We start from the raw sequence: 21,640 nt of genomic DNA, 5'->3' as shown, positions 1-21,640 counted from the left end.
CGTCTTCATCAATGACATGTTGAAGGCTCCGGAGAAGATGTCTTGGCTTCTCCACTCCGGGGAAGTACTGGATGACGAAGGGTACTCTGTCCGCCGTGTCCCGTGTTTGTCTTCTGAGGAGGTCGGTGCGGTTTTTCGCTGTGGCGTGTCGGAACTGTTGATTGATGAGTCGAGCGCCATATCCTGTTCTTATGAGGGCATCTTTCGGCGTCTGGAGGTGTCTGTTGCGATCCTCATCTGAGCACATCCTGTGTATACGGAGGGATTTTCCCTAGGGGATGCCTTTTTTAACGTGTTTAGGGTGGAAGCTGGAGAAGTGAGGTTATCCGTGGGCTTGGGTACAGTGAAGTGCTGAGGTGACCGTCCTTGATGGAGATGCGTGTGTCCAAGAATGCAACCGATTCTGGAGAGTAGTTCATGGTGAGTCTGATGGTGGAATGGAACTTGTTGATGTCACCATATAGTTGCTTCAGTGATTGTTCACCATGAGTCCAAAGGAAGAAAATGTCATCGATGTATCTAGTGTATAGCATCGGTTGAAGGTCCTGTGCGGTGAATAGCAATAGTGGTGACAATTTGTAATCCTATTATTAAGACAGTATTATTGCCTATTATTAAGGCAGTCTTTAACAGTGCATTTAGAAACTCCCTCTGTGACCATACAATCGGTATGATGTTACCAGAAAGAAATTATGTCTGACAAAAAGTTGTTAGAATTTTTTTAGGATGTAATTAGTAGAGTAGATGAAGGGGAACCAGTTGATGCAATATATTTGGCTTTCCTAAGGCACTCTAAGGTGCCATATGAAAGGTTTATACATGGAATTGGGGGTAATATATTAGCGCAAGTGGAGGATTGGTTAATGGACAGTGAGTAGGGATAAACACAACATTTTCAGGTTCACAACCTAGGTGTAATGGAGTGCCACATGGATCCATGCTGGGCCTCCATTATTTACAATTTGTATTAATTACTTTCGGTCCCTCCTTCTAGGTCATGTATCTAAATTTGCCTGTGATGCAAAGTTAGATGGGAATATAAGCACGTGGAGAAAGCAAGGAGGCTGCAAAGTGAAAGTTAAATGAGTGGGCATGATTGAGTGTATCATAGAATCATAGAAACCCTACAGTACAGAAAGAGGCCATTCGGCCCATCGAGTCTGCACCGACCACAATCCCACCCAGGCCCTACCCCCATATTCCTACATATTTACCCACTAATCCCTCTAACCTACGCATCTCAGGACACTAAGGGGCAATTTTTAGCATGGCCAATCCACCTAACCTGCACATCTTTGGACTGTGGGAGGAAACCGGAGCACCCGGAGGAAACCCACACAGACACAGGAAGAACTTGCAAACTCCACACAGACTGGTGCCCAAGGCCGGAATTGGACCCGGGTCCCTGGCGCCGTGAGGCAGCAGTGCTAACCACTGTGCCACCGTGCCCATTAACCCAATACTTCCTGGTATCTGGAATTATCAGAGGTGATTTTACTGGAACATACAGGATTCTGGAGAGGCCTGATGGATAGACACTAAGAGGTTGTTTCTGCTGGCCTCGGAATTTCAAACTCAGGTTCACTGCCTCAGGATAAGACATTGATCACTTAGGGACAAGGGAAATTTCTTCACTCAGCCGTGCATCTTCAAAATTGTCTACTCCAGAGGGTTGTGAATGCTCCATCGTCAAGTATATTCAAGACTGAAAAGCCTGGGTGGCACAGTGGTTAGCATTGCTGTCTCTCAGCGCCAGGGACCCGGGTTCGATTCTGGCCTCGGGTCATTGTCTGTGTGGAGTTTGCAAGTTCTCCCTGTGTCTGCGTGGGTTTCTGGGTGCTCCAGTTTCCTCCCACAGTCCAAAGATGTGTGCGGGTTAGGTTGGTTGGCCGTGCTAAATTGACCCTAGTGTCAGGGGGATTAGCAGGGTAAATATGTGGGGTTATGGGGATAGGGCCTGGGTGGGATTGTGGTCAGTGCAGACTCGATGGGCTGAATGGCCTCATTCTGCACTGTAGGGATTCTATGAAATTGATTTGTGATCTCTCGGCATATGAAGAACAGGGAGGAAGGGAGATTTGAGGTTGAAGATCAGTTGTATTGAATTGAGGAACAGGCTGAAGGGTTTGAATGATCTATTGTTATTTATGTTTTTATGCTCTTAGTAATGCAAAGTGGTGAACGTGCCAGTTTGCCTTGGTTTTAAGGCTTTATATTTTTGCAGGTAAATTTTATTTGTGTACTCAAACTTCTACATTGCACAAAATAGTTGCAAAACTGCTAAACGGAGCTCCTTACAATGACCCAGCGGTAGAGGCACTACGAACGTGGCCCTAGGTTCAGTTCTTGATCCCTGTTTGGCTGGGGGGGGTGGGCATGGCTGCACAATAAGTGAGATGTTAACATTGTCCTCAGCACCCCAGGCTGAAATCTATCAAGAGTAGCTATCAGTGACTTCTGTCAAGAATCTATCCTGACTTTGATGTTCTTTATGGTCGAAAAGTTTGTCAATACTCTTAGCTCCCCTACTAAAGGGTGGGTCGCACCTAATGGAATGGCATCTCAACCATTAACATTTTAGAAGTGGAGGAAAAAAAGTTGCAGTTTGCTGGATTAACTTGGGTAGTCTAACTGCATTTGCGCCAAGTGCACTTTTAAGCCAGAAATCTTTGACTACTTTGACATATTTTAAGAATCATTCACTTGTTCCATCCACTCCTCTCCAGAGTGTTTTAGCAGCAGAAATATTTGGGCAGTTCAGTGAGTTGTTCCAGCAAACTGCCATAGAATAGATTACAAATTGTCACCACAGGTTTCAGGACATGGCTGCATATCTTGGAATGGGGGGAGGGGAAAGAAAGGCAGAGCAGCACTTTCTCTCTCAAAGATAAAACGGCCTAGAAAATCACCAAGCTCTCTCTCTCTCTCTCTCTCATGCATCTGGTTTTGGTTTGACTGGCATTGGCAGAGGCCTGAGAGCATTTCAATTGTCCGCCCTCTTGCTGAAGGGCAAAAAACATAGTCCAGGAAGGAGAAAATAACTTATTAAAGCAACTCAGAAAATGTCTGTTGCAGATGTTACATAATCGAAAACATGTGCGTTATAAAAGCTACAGAGAACATTCAGTACTCGACCGTGCCAGTGGTGTCGGCCTATATATAGCTTGGAACAAAAATGCCTGAAGGCAGTACATATCTACAGCTGTTTTTCTCCTCTGTGCAGTCAACTAAAATTATGCATCTTGGGCTCTCTGTGAACGATATGCAGACAAAACCAGAGGAAATAAAATGATAGACTTCAATCAGCTGTAATGAGATGCCACTGTTTAAAAACTTGTTGGCAGTAGACAAGTTCTGATTAGGGTTTTATTCTGGAATATGGCAAGTTCTGTACTCTATTACATTGAAGTACACAAGGGTGCTTTTGCACCTTTCTCTGATGCTGAAATGCCAGTGTAAAGCAACCACTGACATCTGTCTGCTACCTGGTTCTTGCCATCACAGGCCAGATAGACAAATTTCACACTGCTTTCCCTGCTGGGATCTTTCCTGGCAAGCCAGAAGATGGGTGTTCGTGTTGATTGAGTCTCAAATGTGGCTTAAATGCACAACTCTTGCATATGACTGATGCTGTGATACTCAGTTCACTGCACATCGTAATGAGGCAAGTTTGATGGAATAGAAATTGACTAACTGGCGCCGTTTAAAGGTTCTCTCCAGAGATCGGGGGGGGAAATCGGTTGTTACTTGGTTGGCTTTGGTGTGTCACAAGGATACTTGTGCAATCTAATCTTCTTTGGTACCAGTGGGAAGTGTGGAGCAGAGATCAGCTGCTTTGCCAATGTATTTTAGTTGTATGGAGCATAAGCATAGGCATGGCCTGTTGAGCCGAACGACTCTTTTCGGTGCTGTAAATACTATAATCTTGCTCCCACATAATACGGAGAGGGGCTTGGTATTTTCTATAGTCTCAATCTGTGTAAAATGTACTACAGACTCTGTTAGACTACTAAAGAAAATTGTCCTGGTGTGACTAATTGAAATGAAGAAAGAAGAATGGTCAATTTGGGGAAAACATTCACATCGTGTACTATTCCCTAGCTATGATTTCACCCAGGCAATTAAGTTCCCGGACATCAGCCAGCAGTGCCTTGAGCTGACTGCTCGGACTACTTTGCATTTTTACCTTCTGTTGGGAAGTCATCCTTCAATAACATGCCAGACTGATGAGTCTGAGCGTTGAATGACCTTTCTCTATGATTAGGGAATGGTGAGCTTGAATATGTACTCATCGCTTTGTCTCTTCAGTGCTCTGGAGCTATGCTGGATCACTTTGGCCCAAATGCCTTTTTAAAGAAATGTGGATTGATATTTCTTTTAAATTATTACAAAGCTGTCTCAATGGTGGCAGGCATGGTGGCACAAGTGGTTAGCATTGCTGCCTCATGGCGCCAGGGACCCGGGTTCGATTCCTGGCTTGGGTCACCGTCTGTGCGGAGTCTGCACATTCTCCCCGTGTCTGCGTGGGTTTCCTCCGGGGTGCTCCGGTTTTCCCCCCCACAGTCCGAAAGACGTGCTGGTTAGGGTGCATTGGCCGTGCTAAATTCTCCCTCAGTGTACCCAAACAGGCGCTGGAGTGTGGCAACTCGGGGATTTTCACAGTAACCTCATTGCAATGTTAATGTAAGCCTTACTTGTGACAATAAATAAACGTTAAAAGAAAGGGCAAACCATTATGGGTTCAAGAGATCTCCATTTTCTCCCTTTTAAAAAAAAGTTAAAATGCCTATGAACTATTTTAATGTCTGCTCTGACTAACCTATGTGCTAATGCAATAGCTTCATCCCACACAAATGTTGTCGTCATCCTCATCTGTTTTCACTAACTGAGGTTTATGTGAAGAGTTTGCCCTGGCAGAGATTTACATATTTAACATACTTGTGTGATCCCTGTCTCTCTCGGCTGTGTTTGCATACCTCAGGAAATGTGCCTAGTTTGTCAACTTGGTTGTCTGATCTGTCTCTGGGGCATTTTAATATGCTGTGCCTCTCCTGAATGAGGAAATTTTGTATAATGAGGGTGGTCGGATATTCTAGCTGATGGAAATGCTTCCCTCTGGAAGCTATTGGCTGCGCTGTACAATATTAAATGCTGAATTGAAAGTTTGCCTTGCCTGCACTACACCATTCTTTCCTCTGTCCCTGGTGAAAAGGAAGAGAATTAGCGGAGTAACAACTGTAGGGATTCTGTGATGTAGCTTACAGAGAAAAGATGGAATGAGAGCAGGCTCGGGTAGAAATTTAAAGGAATGGGAAAAGCCCCCTTATCACCTCGATTTGAATTGTTTAATCCACTTTCCGTTAAAATTACTCATCACTGGGAGAGCTGATTCATTCTCAATGCTGAATATATCAGTGCTACGTTCTCTGTGTGCCATGCAGGTATTCAGCCAAGCAACGTCCCAGAGGTTGATCTTACAGGGTTTTCATTGTGTTCAGATCTCTGCTGAATAGAAAATCCATCCAGCTGCTGCCTTAGGAATAACGCGTCTATTTTCAGCAGTGAGTGGGAGAGGGTGTTTACTATTTAATGGGGGGGGGGGAAACGTAGTGGGAGATTGCAGTGCAGAAACAGCAACTCAGTGAAAGAAGCCATAGACGTTCCTCCCTCTCCCCATCCCCAAGACGGAGTCAGGAATGTGAAGTAGGAAAAGATGATGGGCCAACTTCCTCTCCTGCACTGATTCACCGCTTAACCTTTTCTTTTAACTGAGTGAATGTTTCCCAAAGCAGTGTAGCTGGTAGCCTGACTTAAGCTTGTGAATGTTCAAATTTAAATAAAGTTAAAAAGAGCTAATTCTATTTTTTGGTGAGTTTTTAATTACCAAAGAGGTCTCCCCTGCACTACTTGGTGTTGGGATTTGAACATTCTTGCATATTAAAAGCTTGTGGCAGTCAATTGATATTAGACAACAGCAACTTGTATTAATAATGTAATAAAATGTCCCAAAGCCCTACTCACTAGCCTTGTAGAGCAGGCCAGAATTTGATAGAGGGCCACATGAGATATCATAGAATCCCTACAGTGCAGAAGGAAGCCATTTGGCCCATTGAGCCTGCACCAACCACAATCCCACCCAGGCCTTATCTCTGTAACCCCACATATTTGCCCCGTTAATCCCTCTAACCAATGCATCCCAGGACACTAAGGGGCAATTTAGCATGGCCAATCAACCTAACCCCGCACATCTTTGGAAACCGGAGCACCCGGAGGAAACCCACTCAGACAGGGGGAGAACGTGCAGACTCCGCACAGACAGTGACCCAAGCCAGAAAGGGAACCTGGGGCAGATAGGTCAAAGATCTGTTTTAAGGAAGATCTTAAAAGAGGAAAGAGATACAGAGAGGTTTGGGGAGGGAATTCCAAAGTTTAGAACCCTGACAGCTGAAGGCACAGCCACCAGAGGTGGAGCAGTAACTGAAGGGGATCAGGCAAGATGGCACCTTTTAGAAGACAACTCATGATTACTCATTTATGTGATTCGTGGTCATACCTTCCAGTCATTTTCTCCAAATTTTGCTATTGCTCCCCCCATTTGATCAAAACTATTTCATAGAATCCCTACAGTACAGAAGGAGGCCATTCGGCCCATCGAGTCTGTACCAACCACAATCCCATCCAGGCCCTATCCCCGTAACCCCACAAATTTACCCTGCTAATCCCTCTGACACTAAAGGGCAATTTAGCACGGCCAATCAACCTAACCCGCACATTTTTGGACTGTGGGAGGAAACCGGAGCACCCGGAAGAAACCCACGCAGACACGGGGAGAACATGCAAACTCCTCGCAGACAGTGACCAGGGCCGGAATTGAACCTGGGTCCCTGGTGCTGTGAGGCAGCAGTGCTAATCTGTTTGTGAACTGAAATCCCACTAACCTGATGAAGGAGCAGCGCTCCGAAAGCAAGTGGCTTGTGCTACCAAATAAACCTGTTGGACTTTAACCTGGTGTTGTGAGACTTCTATCAATGGGAAAGTTCCAGAACCCCCTCAGGGTCTTTAGCTCATTGATCAACTGAGACCATCACACAGAGTTAATATAACTCGGGCAAGACTGTTCTCTTCCTGTTGGGGAGCACTTCAGCGGTCACGGGCATTCGGCCTCTGATATTCGGGTAAGCGTTCTCCAAGGCGGCCTTCGCGACACACGACAGCGCAGAGTCGCTGAGCAGAAACTGATAGCCAAGTTCCGCACACACGACGATGGCCTCAACCGGGATATTGGGTTTATGTCACACTATTTGTAACTCCCACAGTTGCGTGGACCTGCAGAGTTTCACTGGCTGTCTTGTCTGGAGACAATACACATCTTTTTAGCCTGTCTTGATGCTCTCTCCACTCCCATTGTTTTGTTTCTTAAAGACTGGATTAGTTGTAAGTATTCGCATTCCAACCATTATTCATGTAAATTGAGTCTGTGTCTTTATAAGTTCTGTTTGTGAACAGAATTCCCACTCACCTGAAGAAGGGGCTCAGAGCCTCGAAAGCTTGTGTGGCTTTTGCTACCAAATAAACCTGTTGGACTTTAACCTGGTGTTGTCAAACTTCTTACTGTGTTTACCCCAGTCCAACGCCGGCATCTCCACATCATTAATATAAAGTGGCATTTGTTAGGAAAACCAAAAGCCAAACAGATTGTCTAAAGAACACTTCTAAGGTTTGAAGCTAGAATTACAAGAATTAAAATTTCTAATTAAACTGAAAAATTCAACTTCTACTTCTAATTGAGCTGAAAAGACGTGCTGGTTAGGGTGCATTGACCTGAACAGGCGCCGGAGTGTGGGGACTAGGGGAATTTCGCAGTAACTTCATTGCAGTGTTAATGTAAGCCTTGTGACAAATAAATAAACTTTAAACTGCACAAGTTGAAGGGAGCTCCTATAAACATTAGCAATCATTGTATGCAGTTCATGTTATCCTGTAATTCAGTTGGAGCATGAACAGCTCACAGCCAATATCTTGAACCTTTATATACAAAAATATATCTGTCAGTAGCCATTATTCAATGGGGTGGCACAGTGGTTAGCACTGCTGCCTCACAGCGCCCGGGACCCTGGCTCGGGGCACTGTCTGTGCGGACTCTGCACGTTCTCCCCGTGCCTGCGTGGGTTTCCTCCGGGTGCTCCGGTTTCCTCCCACATTCCAAAGATTTATTGGTTAGGTGGATTGGCCATGCTAAATTGCCCCTTACTGTCTAGGGGACTAGCTAGGGTAAATGCATGGGGTTATAGGGATCGGGCCTGGGTGGGATTGTGGTCGGTGCAGACTCGATGGGCCAAATGGCCGCCTCCTGCACTGTAGGGATTCCATGAATGTGAAACTGCAAAACAGACAAAAATGGTCACCTGAATTGGATTAGCTGGATTGACGAGGGAATTATTATTGATCTCTCTCCATGGCCGAGGGAGATGAAAAATTAACGGGATTACTGATTTGGGTGGCATTGGTAGAAATACGAGAGCAGAACATGTTCCCTGTACCATGTGGTGGGTGCAAAAACTGGGACAGAACTAGAAAAAGGACGACTTTTTAAAAGTAAGAGTTTCCCTGTGGATTAGGGTGTGTTCAGGGGCCTAGTCAGTCTGAGCTGATCTCAATTAAGGCAACAGCAGCTGGTCTCAACTAGGTGGTGGAAAATTTATGTCCTCCTACTCCTGATCATTGTCCATTAATTCCTGTAGGGACGTATATGCACAATTGTTTGGTCAGGATTGGATTGTAGCCTATCAATAATTTACTGTCAAAAACAATCCCATGAACCTACCGTAGGATCAGCAGCACCTAACTAACAGTAATCCAGATGGAGCAGGGAAGTTAACAAAATTTAATATGCTTTGTGTGAGTAAGATCTGATGATTACCATTTATTTGAGAGGCCTGTCTATAGTTGTGTTTCTCTCTTTGGTAGTCGGATGTCTTTTTCCAACGGATTAGTAATCACATCCCCATCCCCACACAATCTTAAAATGAAAGTGCTGCATGTAAAGTGTGTTTTAATACTGTTTTTAAGAAAACGGGCATTTATTTATCGGTATCAATGAGGTGGGTGTGCTTGTTTCACACTACAGAGTCTGTCTATCCTTGGCAGGAGTATGGGGAAAGCACAGCCCAGCCAGCATGCACAGGGAAAGCAAGAGTATGCCTCCGGCCACTTTTCATTCACTTACTCTTGACCACTGCACACTCTCCGGTACCCTTTGTGTCTCTACAGACCCCATTTTGAGAGCTACTGTTCTTTGAAACAAAGTCAGTAAAGTTTCTAGTCTGTACACACAGCGCATACTCCATTTCTTTTTTATAGTGTTGCCCATTTGAGCCTTTGCAAATGTTAATCAGTGTTTAGTTTTCACTAGCTACAATCTATGAGCACCCTCCCCTTCCTTGGTTCGAATCACAGAATCCCGACAGTGCAGAAGGAGGCCATTTGGCCCATCAAGTCCGCACCGACAACAATCCCAGCCAAGCCCTATCCCCCGTAACCCCCCCGTATTTGCCCTGCTAATCCCGCTGGCGCTAAAGGGCAATTTAGCATGGCCAATCTACCTAACCGGCACATCTTTGGACTGTGGGAGAAAACTGGAGCACCTGGAGGAAACCCACGCAGACACGGCGAGGACGATCAGACGCCACACAGTCACCCAAGGCTGGAATTGAACCAAGATCCTGGCACTGAGAGGCAGCAGTGCTAACCACTGTGCCACCATACCGTCCGATAATGTCCTTGAGTATTTGTTAAAATTCCTTTCATAGTTGGAGTCACTTTTTACAACACTGTTTTCGTGGTGGAAAGATACATTTTCCTATTAACAACATTCTAATTCTGGGATAGGCACAGTAAGAAGTCTCTCAACATCAGGTTAAAGTCCAACAGGTTTATTTGGTAGCACAAGCTTTCGGAGCGTTGCCCCTTCATCAGGTGAGTGGAGAGTTGGGTTCACAAACAGGGCATAAATAGACACAGACTCAATTACAAGAGAATGGTTGGAATGCGAGTCTTCACAGGTAATCAAGTTTTTCCAGGTGCAGAACTCCACATCAGTTCTGGGATATTAAAAGTGCAAAGGAAAGTTTAAAATAATGTTATAATTGTTTCCTTGTACATTGTTTATAATTCTACACGTTTGGATCTCGGAATGGGCATTTATTTGTATGTGTGTGTGTGTGAGAGAATGGTTTCTGCTTTGAGTCATACTTTTCAGATCTCGGCAAATATGGAGAGATTCTTAGAGAGTCCTCAGTTTTAAATCACACTGTTGTGTCTTGGCTTAAGTTGGCCAAAGTTTGGAGAAGAACATTAGAGATGGTGTTTGTAGGGTTGGAGTACCATGTGGTTTTGAGCACGGATCTGGAGCGATCAAGAGGCATTTATCATTTTGGCAATAGACTCTTTGATTGACAGGAGTGGAGGCAGATCAGGAAGCGGGTTCTCTCAGCTTGCTTTTCTAAAGCTGCATGCAGAGCCCATCCATCACTGATTTAGATTACCAAGGCCATTTTAGGTTCACATAGTAGATATGATTTTAACATATTTAACACAGATGCACAGCAATGTCAATTATTAGAGATTAACATTTTGTAATTTGAGTCAGGCTGGGGAGCTAGTTACTCTTTTTGCAGGACTGACCAGGACTGAATTCCTGAAACCCCATCTTTTTAAATATTTTCTTTTTGTTTTGCCCACTATTTGTTGCAGGACGGAGCAAGTTTCTTCATTTTTAAATTTTTAAAATAAATTAATGTGCCATTTTTAATTTTCAGTTCTCCAAGGCCAAACCCAAACCAACCACAGTCCTCTGAAGCGCTCAGTTTCCCTCACCCCACCGATCAATATGACAAACCAGTCTGTGGTCAGCGAGTGGATGTCTCCAGACGACCTGCGTACCAGGGCAGTCTACGCCCCATCAGACCATGCACCACTCTCCCCGCAGAGCAGCATAGCCTCCTCTGGCAGTGGCGGCAGTGAGCAGACAGAGGAACAGGGGTCAAGTCGCAACACATTTCAGGAGGAAGGGAGTGGCATGAAAGGTAAGAGACAATGACCAGGTTATTGGCTCAGAAAATGTGATTGAACTGCCTAGAGTTTGGGCTGAAAGTCTGTCATAAAGATTAGGAAGTTAGGAGTAAGTTGAGGGGATAGGTGGAAAACCCTTTCGCCCAGATCTGTTGGCACAGTTATCAGGAAGGGCATTGAAATGGAGAGCAAAGTGAGGATTTTTTAAAGAACCCGATGGCTAGTCTTACTGAATGCGACCAGTTTGCATTGAGATGGCTGTTGGTCACACAAGACCAATGTGTTGGGAGCCGACAGCCCAACCCATCTAGGATCGGCGAAGGCAACTGAGATGAGGTGGATAGTTGGTTCTGATCTGTGAAAGATCTAGTCGGTGTCGCATCGAATATATTTCGTTTGCTCTGCGTAGGGGTGCTATTGCTTGGATACAGCTGTATACAGTGTTCATTCTGCAACTGTCCTTTGTGCCTCGCCAGTATGCAAATCTTTATCAGTCGGTGGGAAAGGCAGTAACATTGTTTGATCAATAACTCAGAAAATATCTTGGAATAGATTCCGGTCATTGAAAAATATTCCATTTGTTGATCTCTTTATTTTTCCTGTGTATTATTTGGTAGCAAGAGCCTTTTGAATCTTTTTTCCAGAACAGTAAATAGAAGCATCAGCATGAACTGATGAACTTTATAGATGCTGACTCCTGTAGCCGGACTGAATAGAATTCTTCATTGTTCAGAATTTTTTTTTTCATCCAGTGAGCCTTTAAACAGACTACCTTTTGAAGTTGCAGTCGTTTTAGAAAGAGAGACTTGCGTTTACATAGCACCTTATCGCACTTCCAAAAATGTCTCCATACTCGCCACGGTAAATTATTTAGAATTCCAGTGACTGGCGGGCAAATATGGCAGCCAATAAATATTTGACAGGCAACTGAGTTAAGCCACCTGTTTTATCCATCCTTTTCCATGGCACCCTCTTCAAAAGAACAATACAGCACAGGAACAGGCCCTTCGGCCCTCCAAGCCCGCGCCGCTCCCTGGTCCAAACTAGACCATTCTTTTGTATCCCTCCATTCCCACTCCGTTCATGTGGCTATCTAGATAAGTCTTAAACGTTCCCAGTGTGTCCACCTCCACCACCTTGCCCGGCAGCGCATTCCAGGCCCCCACCACCCTCTGTGTAAAAAAAAACGTCCTTCTGATATCCGTGTTAAACCTCCCCTCCCCTCACCTTGAACCTATGACCCCTCGTGAATGTCACCACCGACCTGGGAAAAAGCTTCCCACCGTTCACCCTATCTATGCCTTTCATAATTTTATACACCTCTATTAGGTCACCCCTCATCCTCCGTCTTTCCAGTGAGAACAACCCCAGTTTACCCAATCTCTCCTCATAACTAAGCCCTTCCATACCAGGCAACATCCTGGTAAACCTCCTCTGCACTCTCTCTAAAGCCTCCACGTCCTTCTGGTAGTGTGGCGACCAGAACTGGGCGCAGTATTCCAAATGCGGCCGAACCAACGTTCTATACGTTCTATCCTAGAAGGCATTGGTCGCTGGGAAACTGTGAAATCTCCCTTTTCCTTGAATATTCCACTGGAACATGCAGTTTTGGCCTTCGAGTAACTTACCATCTAAAAGCTGATTCCGAGGGTGGTGACTGTTGTAATATAGCATCGTGGGTGTCGGGCGCCCTCTGATATTCGTCTGAATGATTACCTGGGCTCGTACTCAGAGTGTTTACAGGCTTTTGGACCAAGGGGAGAGGGAAATCACAAATCCTGACCTCCTTTGCACTGGTAGTCACTGAATAACGTGCAGAGGTACCTTGTGATTGTCGTCCTAAAGTTTGTGTTTGGAGTAGTTTTAAGTTGGTGGTGTTTGGCAGTTGGAAAGTCGCGAGTGACGTCCGTGTCGGCAGGCACCAAAATGGGTAAATAACACGATTGCGTCTGTAGAGGGTAAGAGAAAAGGCTCTTCTATGTTCTTGGAAATCACAACAAAGCAGCTTTTTCCACTCCTGCAAATGTGTTTACTTGTGCTCATGGTTGCTGTCCTTTGCTGTGTCAACCGAGTGCCTGTTCTTGATGCAGATAGTGCTCAGGTGATGAGCAGTGTTGTGGTGCAACAGATGAAATCTGGGAGGGTGTGTCTAATTCAACAGGATGTCAATATTTTTCTGATATCTGATAGGAATGATTTAGGCACATTAATTCCATTTCAGTTTCTCTATATATGTTTCTTCCCCTCTGTATGCATTTGCTGTCTAATACAGTGAATGCCTGAGGTGTTCCCAGGTAGTAACCCATCCGTGTGTTATGATGACATTCATAAGTTGCTGGAGCCTCGCGTGCTTGGTTTATGAAGCAATTTAAAACTGAGTAGTTGCCTTGTAATATGACTCGGGGAAATAGATGCTTCTAATATGGAAGTTTTCCCACATCCTGTGATATTTATCCTCCGTTCCACCCACTCTACTGACTCAGGCCTACAGAATTTAATTGCCTTTCCAAGCCTACTAATAGTATTATCAACAGATTGTCACTTACATCTCTGGTTCCTCGAGGCAATTAGGTGTGTTAGGAATTCTCCAAAATGCAGGCAGCGGTTTGGGTGAAACTTGCTCCTCCAGTGTAGGAAATGTCAGGGTTTTAAACTTGTGAACTAAAGTGTTAGATAAAACCTGAACAGAACAAGAATTATTCCTTGCTCAAACCTCCCAGTGTTTCTGCGATGCTTATTTCATGGATTTGTGCCAATATATTCAAGTAAGACTTGGAATTAAGCCAGTATATGGTGTGCTTTCAATTCATCATATCCAAATTACTTCCGTCATAGGAATAGACATTTTACCCCCTTGTAGTGCTGTTGAGATCCAACAACATGAAGAGTTCATGCACCCAACATTATGCGTTTCTGAAACCATACCAATGATATTGCTTCCTCCAGCAAATCATGACAATCCAGTTGTTCAGAATATAAAAACCTGATTTAAGGTTTTCTCAACCATTTGTGGTGTTCGAGGCTGTTTCTTTTTCTCACCTTCAGTTTTCATTTGCACTGCACCCGTCTCCCCAGCCTAAAGTTTATTTATTAGTGCCACAGATAGGCTGACATTAACACTGCAATGGAGTTACTGTTAAAATCCCCCAGTCACCACACTCTGGCACCTGTTCGGGTACCCTGAGGGAGAATTTAGCACCTAACCAGCACGTCTTTCGGACTGTGGGAGGAAACCGGAGGAAACCCGCGCAGGCACAGGGAGAAAGTGCAGACTCCGCACAGACAGTGAGCCAAGCCGGGAATCGAACCCGGGTCCCTGGCACTGCGAGGCAGCAGTGCTAACCCACTGTGCCACCGTGCAGCCCCGAGATCTTCATTCCCTGACTGGGAAATTGAATTGGAATAAAATTGAGTTGCTGCCAGGTCTCTGTCTTGCTTCTGTCTGGCCAGAGTTAGGTGGTGTAAGAGAGTAGTCTGGGTGGCTTAGAATAGAATAGAAGCCCTACAGTACAGAAAGAGGCCATTCGGCCCATCGAGTCTGCACCGACCACAATCCCACTCAGGCCCTACCCCCATACCCCTACATATTTTACCCACTAGTCCCTCTAATCCACGCATCCCAAGACACTAAGGGGCAATTTTTAGCATGGCCAATCAACCTAACCCGCACATCTTTGACTGTGGGAGGAAACCGGAGCACCTGGAGGAAACCCACGCAGACACGAGGAGAATGTGCAAACTCCACACAGACAGTGACCCAAGCCGGGCATCGAACCCAGGTCCCTGGAGCTGTGAAGCAGCAGTGCTAACCACTGTGCTACCGTGCCGCCCTTGCTTGTATAGATTTCCCAAGTATGTGGGAATACAATATACTTGGACGTTGAAATATATTTATTGGCTGTTTCAGTTTGATCATTTGATTCTCAGTCCGATAATCAGCTTTAAATATTGAGTGTTGTCGCAACCACCATTTTGATGATGTTAGTCAAAAATAGAATATCGGTGGCCAAATTTGGAAGGTGCATTTCAGTGCTGGGAAATCCGTTATTATGCGGCACGGCGGCACAGTGGTTAGCACTGCTGCTTCACAGCTCCAGGGACCTGGGTTCGATTCCTGGCTTGGGTCACTGTCTGTGTGGAGTTTGCACTTTCTCCTCGTGTCTGTGTGGGTTTCCTCCGAGTGCTCCGGTTTCCTCCCACAGTCCAAAGCTGTGCGGGTTAGGTTGGATTGGCCATGCTGAAATTGCCTTGGTGTCCTGGGATGCGTAGGTTAGAGGGATTAGTGGGTAAATATGTAGGGATACCGGGGTAGGGCCTGGGTGGGATTGTGGTCGGTGCAGACTCGATGGGCCAAATGGCCTCTTTCTGTGCTGTAGGGTTTCTAAGATTCTAAGAAATATGTCATGAAATGTTGCTGTATTAGTTGGCTAGACTGGGAGAGTGGAATACCAATGGGTTGGTGTGTAGGGTTTTAGTTCCTCGCTAACTAGTCACTTTTTTTTTGGTCTCAAATGGATCGATACCTCCTACAGTTTTTCTTTCTCTTCCCTTTTCCCCTTTCTCATACAGAAGGAAAAACCCAAATGTTAGTTGCATCAAAACGCTTTCTCTCATGATAGCTGAGCGCAAACTGGTGTCAGAAGACCTCTTAGGCAGGGGCATCTGTATGTGTCTCGGCTCAATCAGTGATGGATGTTACAAGGTCACAAGAAAGAGAAGAAAATCTCAACTTTTTAAACTTATTTCCAACTTGTGGGGCTGTGATAGGAACAGGAGGGGGCTGATCCTCCTAAAATGAATTGATCATTGATCCATATCTCTCGATGGCTATTTAATAAAACTCTGCCTGTCTTGACCCCAGATATTGATGACCTTTTGGAGGGGGAAATTCCAGATTTCCAACCCCTTTGTGAAGAAGTGCTCCCTGATCTCAATCTTAAATATCCTAAGCTCTAATTTTAAGATTGATTTGATTTATTATTGTCACATGTATTCGTATACAGTGAAAAGTATTGTTTCTTGCGCGCTATACAGACAAAATATATACTGTTCATAGAGAAGGAAACGAGAGAGTGCAGAATGTAGTGTTACAGTCGTAGCTGGGGTGTAGAGAAAGATCAACTTAATGCAAGGTAAGTCCATTCAAAAGTCTGATGGCAGCAGGGAAGAAGCTGTTCTTGAGTCAGTTCGTACGTGACCTCAGACTTTTGTATCTTTTTCCCGAAGGTGGAAGAGAGAATGTCCGGGGTGCGTGGGGTCCTTGATTATGCTGGCTGCTTTTCCGAGGCAGCGGGAAGTGTAGACAGAGTCAATGGATGGGAGGCTGGTTTCTGTATTCTTCCACCAGGGGATTCATTTCTCTGTATCGACCCTGTATCCCCTTACTCACATGAAAACCACCTCTGTTAAAATCCCCTTTCAAGCTGCTAAAATTATGGGGGTGCAAGTCAAGTTTATGCAACTGGTTCTCTTAATTTAATCTAAACCTTCAAGCCCTGGATATTACCATGAGATTCAGTAGGAATACAAATGCTCAGGAAAAGGCTATTAGCGCCAAATGAACCAGGTTATTTTGGATGGATTTACCCTACTGGCTCATCTTTACCCTCGATCTCTTCAGACACATTGATGGCGCTTTTAAACTTGCACACGATGTCCTCCCATGCAGCTATCCTGTACCCCTTCTAAGACTGTTTTTGAGGTGTGGCACCCGATACTGAATGTGGTGCTTCAGATGGGATCTAACCAAGACCCTTAAGAAAAAATTGCAACAAAACTTCCTTCCCTTTGTTTCAGCTTCCTTGATATTTTCCATTAGCCAATCGATGACTTCATTTTTTTAAAGTTTATTTATTAGTGTCACAAGTAGGCTTACGTTCACACTGCAATGAAGTTACTGTGAAGATCCCCTAGTCGCTACGCTCCAGTGCCTGTTCGGTTACACTGAGGGAGAATTTAGCACAGCCAAAGCACCCTAACCCGCACGTCTTTCAGACTGTGGGAGGAAACCAGAGCACCTGGAGGAAACCCACGCAGACATGGGGAGAACGTGCAAATTCCACACAGTTGGTGACCCAAGCCGGGAATCGAACCCGGGTCCCTGGCGCTGTGAGGCAGCAGTGCTAACTACTGGGCCACCATGCCGCCCCCAGATCTTCATTCCCTGACCAGGAAATTGAATTGAAATAAAATTGAATTGCTGCCAGGCTTCTGTCTTGCTTCTGTCTGGCCAGGGTCAGGTGGTGTGTGGAGGGATGTCAGAAGTTGCAGCGAGACATTGATAGGATGCAAGACTGGGCGGAAAAGTGGCAGATGGAGTTCAACCCAGATAAGTGTGAGGTGGTTCATTTTGGCAGGTCAAATAGGATGGCGGAATATAATAATGGTAGAACTCTTGGCAGTGTGGAAGATCAGAAGGATCTTGGGGTCCGAGTTCATAGGACGCTCAAAGCAGCTGTGCAGGTTGAGGCTGTGGTCAAGAAGGCATATGGTGTACTGGCCTTCATCAATCAAGGAATTGAGTTTAGGAGTCGTGAGGTAATGTTGCAGCTATATAGGACCCCTGGTCAGACCACACTTGCCGAGTACTGTGCTCAGGTCTGGTCGCCTCATTACACGATGGATGTGGAAGCCATAGAAAGGGTGCAGAGGAGATTTACGAGGATGTTGCCTGGGTTGGGGAGCATGCCTTATGAGGATAGGTTGAGTGAGCTCGGCCTTTTCTCCTTGGAGAGACGAAGGATGAGGGGTGACCTGATAGAGGTGTATAAGATGTTGAGAGGTATTGATCGAGTGGATAGTCAGAGGCTTTTTCCCAGGGCTGAAATGGTTGCCACAAGAGGACACAGGTTTAAGGTGCTGGGGAGTAGGTACAGAGGAGATGTCAGGGGTAAGTTTTTCACTCAGAGGGTGGTGGGTGCGTGGAATGGGCTGCCAGCAACAGTGGTGGAGGCAGATTCGATAGGGTCTTTTAAGAGACTTTTAGATAAGTACATGGAACTTAGTAAGATAGAGGGTTATAGGTAAGCCTAGTAATCGCTAAGGTAGGGACGTGTTCGGCACAACTTTGTGGGCTGATGGGCCTGCATTGTGCTGTAGTTTTTCTATGTAAGAGAGTAGTCTGGGAATCAAACCCGGGTCCCTGGCACTGAGAGGCAGCAGTGCTAACCACTGTGCCACCCACCGCCTGCATCTTAACTCGTTCCAGTGCCTGTTCATCCATCACCCCTGTGCTTGCTGACCTGTGTTGGCTCCGAGGGTGGGAACTCCTTGGTTTTTTAAAAAAATCTTCACCCTATGTTTTCAAGTTGATTCATTGTTTTGACCTTTACTATCGCTGTAACCTCCTCCAACCCCCTCTGAGATTTCTTTGCTGGTCCAATTCTGGCCTTTTCCATTGGTCATGCTTTCGCCTACAAAGCCCAAGCTCTGAAATTGCCTCCCTGAACTCACCATCCCTCAATGTGTCACCTGTCCTGTCCTAATATCTCTTTTTTAAAATATATGGCTTGGTATCGAATTCTCTTTCATAATGCTGCTGTGAAGCACTTTGAAATGTTTTAGTATGCTGAAGTTGTTGCATAAATATAAATTGTCATGCATTAACTCGCTTTGAATGATCTGTGTACATGAGCACCCAAATCCCATCCGAACCATTATGAAAATATTCAGTTTTGGTCTGTCTTGGTTTCCAGATGAATTACCTCTCATTTCCTCACATCGAGCTGCATCTGCCACATTTAACTGACTTGGTCAAACTACCTCAACTTGCTGTTTTCATCCACACGATTTGCTCTACCTCCCAATTAAGAACATAAGAACATAAGAAATAGGAGCAGGTGTAGGCCATCTAGCCCCTCGAGCCTGACCCGCCATTCAACAAGATCATGGCTGATCTGAAGCGAATCTGTTCCACTTACCCATCTGCTCCCCATATCCCTTAATTCTCTTATCGATCAGAAATCTATCTACCCGTGATTTAAACATATTCAACGAGGTAGCCTCCACCACTTCAATGGGCAGAGAATTCCAGAGATTCACTACCCTCTGAGAGAAGAAGTTCCCCCTCAACTCTGTTCTGAACCGGCCCCCACTTATTTTGAGGCTGTGCCCTCTAGTTCTGGTTTCCCTTCTAAGTGGAAAGAATCTCTCTACCTCTACCCTGTCCAGCCCCTTCATTATCTTATATGTCTCTATAAGATCACCCCTCAGCCTTCTAAGCTCCAACGAGTACAGACCCAATCTGTTCAATCTCTCCTCATAAGCTACACCCCTCATCTCCGGTATCAACCATAGAACCATAGAAAATTACAGCTCAGAAACAGGCCTTTTGGCCCTCCTTGTCTGTGCCGAACCATTTTATGCCTAGTCCCACTGACCTGCACTTGGACCATATCCCTCCACACCCCTCTCATCCATGAACCCGTCCAAGTTTTTCTTAAATGTTAAAAGTGACCCCGCATTTACCACATTATCCGGCAGCTCATTCCACACTCCCACCACTCTCTGCATGAAGAAGCCCCCCCTAATATTCCCTTTAAACTTTTCTCCTTTCACCCTTAACCCATGCCCCCTGTTTTTTTTCTCCCCTAGCCTCAGCGGAAAAAGCCTGCTTGCATTCACTCTATCTATACCCATCAAAATCTTATACACCTCTATCAAATCTCCCCTCAATCTTCTACGCTCCAGGGAATAAAGTCCCAACCTATTCAATCTCTCTCTGTAACTCAGCTTCTCAAGTCCCGGCAACATCCTTGTGAACCTTCTCTGCACTCTTTCAATCTTATTTACATCCTTCCTGTAACCTTCTCTGGTGAACCTTCTCTGCAGTCCCTCCAAGGCCAATATATTCTTTCACAAATAAGGGGACCAAAACTGCACACAGTACTCCAGCTGCGGCCTCACCAGTGCCTTGTATAGATTAATAAAGATTATCTATATAATAGTCATGTATTTTATATATTGCAGTGAGCTTGTGTGAATAGTGTTTAAACTTGGGTAGGACATAGAGTATAAAAGTTGGGGTCTGATGTTGCAGATGTATAGAACGTTGGTTCGGCCGCATTTGGAATACTGCGTCCAGTTCTGGTCGCCACACTACCAGAAGGACGTGGAGGCTTTGGAGAGATACAGAGGAGGTTTACCAGGATGTTGCCTGGTATGGAGGGACTTAGTTATGAGGAGAGATTGGGTAAACTGGGGTTGTTCTCCCTGGAAAGACGGAGGATGAGGGGAGACTTAATAGAGGTGTATAAAATTATGAAAGGCATAGATAGGGTGAACGGTGGGAAGCTTTTCCCCAGGTCGGTGGTGACGTTCACGAGGGGTCATAGGTTCAAGGTGAAGGGGGGGAGGTTTAACACAGATATCAGAAGGACATATTTTACACGGAGGGTGGTGGGGGCCTGGAATGCGCTGCCAGGCAAGGTGGTGGAGGCGGACACACTGGGAACGTTTAAGACTTATCTAGACAGCCATATGAACGGAGTGGGAATGGAGGGATACAAAAGAATGGTCTAGTTTGGACCAGGGAGTGGCGCGGGCTTAGAGGGCCGAAGGGCCTGTTCCTGTGCTGTATTGTTCTTTGTTCTTTAAGTTAACAACTTTGTCACGGCGTACTCTGAGGATAGTGTGTAATATGTTGCTGTTGTAAGAATCCATTGCATTAGCATTCAGGTAAGATGCCAGCAAAAGGTTTGCTGCGTTAAGCAGCAGTGATTCCACGTAGCAAGAATTTAAATTGAGAAATGTTAAAAGGATTAAGTTTGTTTTCTTGTAAAAGTAGAGAATTTAACAGTAGCCTGCTTAACTTGGTGGGATTATGAAGGAGATTGACTTTAGCTGATCCAGGAAGTTTATTCCTTATGAAGCTTTCCAATCCCAAGTTGAGGGGAACCTTTGAGATGCAGTCATGTTGTGGACTAAGTTGCATGGGAGGGCATCGTGTATAAGTTTAAAAGCGCCATCAGTGTGTCTGAAGAGATTGTGGCAAAAGGTAAGTAGGGTAAATGCATTCCAAATAACCTGGTTCATTTGGCGCTACTGGCCTTTTTCCTGAGTATTTTGTATTCCTACTGAATCTCAAGCCATTGCTCTTAATAAATCAGAAGATGCATTTTCTTTCTGGCCTACCATGTCTATGTGGTGGTGTTAGTTAGATTAAACCATTATTACAAGTTAAGGCCCTGGTAATAGCCTAAGAATGTCAGGAGAAGTGATTAAACTAGTTTAAATTATAACCCAGCTGGAACATAACGAAAGAGTAGAAGACAAATGAAGGTGTCAGTTCCTTGGGCGCACAAAGCAAAATACTGCAGATGCTGGAAATCTAACCCTTTAGAGCAGAGAAGGCTGAGGCGTGGATGTGATCGAGGTGTCTAAGAGTGAGGTATGGACAGGGTGAGTAGGAGGCAGCTGTCCCCCTTGGTTGAGGGGTCAATCACGAGGGGGCAGAGTTTTAGGATAAGAGGCAGGAAATTCAGAGGGGATTTAAGGGAAAAAAAATCACCAAGGGCAGTGAGATTCTGGAATGCGCTGCCTGGGAAGGTAGTGGAGGCTGGAAACCTTACAA

The 21,640-nt window shown here is 45.2% G+C and overlaps 1 protein-coding gene across 1 annotated transcript in view; it reads left to right on the top strand.

Moving 5' to 3' along the window:
• samd4b (sterile alpha motif domain containing 4B) overlaps window positions 1-21,640 on the top strand; it is a gene marked incomplete at its 3' end in the record, with an annotated part of 94,552 nt that overhangs the window by 50,060 nt on the left and 22,852 nt on the right. The window contains exon 4 of the mRNA XM_078205756.1: window positions 10,818-11,084. Coding sequence (XP_078061882.1) covers window positions 10,818-11,084 — 267 coding nt within the window. The remainder of the gene's footprint in view (window positions 1-10,817; window positions 11,085-21,640) is intronic.

The sequence above is a fragment of the Mustelus asterias genome, unplaced genomic scaffold (genome assembly GCF_964213995.1).
Source record: "Mustelus asterias unplaced genomic scaffold, sMusAst1.hap1.1 HAP1_SCAFFOLD_966, whole genome shotgun sequence".
NCBI lineage: Eukaryota > Metazoa > Chordata > Chondrichthyes > Carcharhiniformes > Triakidae > Mustelus > Mustelus asterias.
This window is presented reverse-complemented; position numbering and strand designations above follow the sequence as displayed.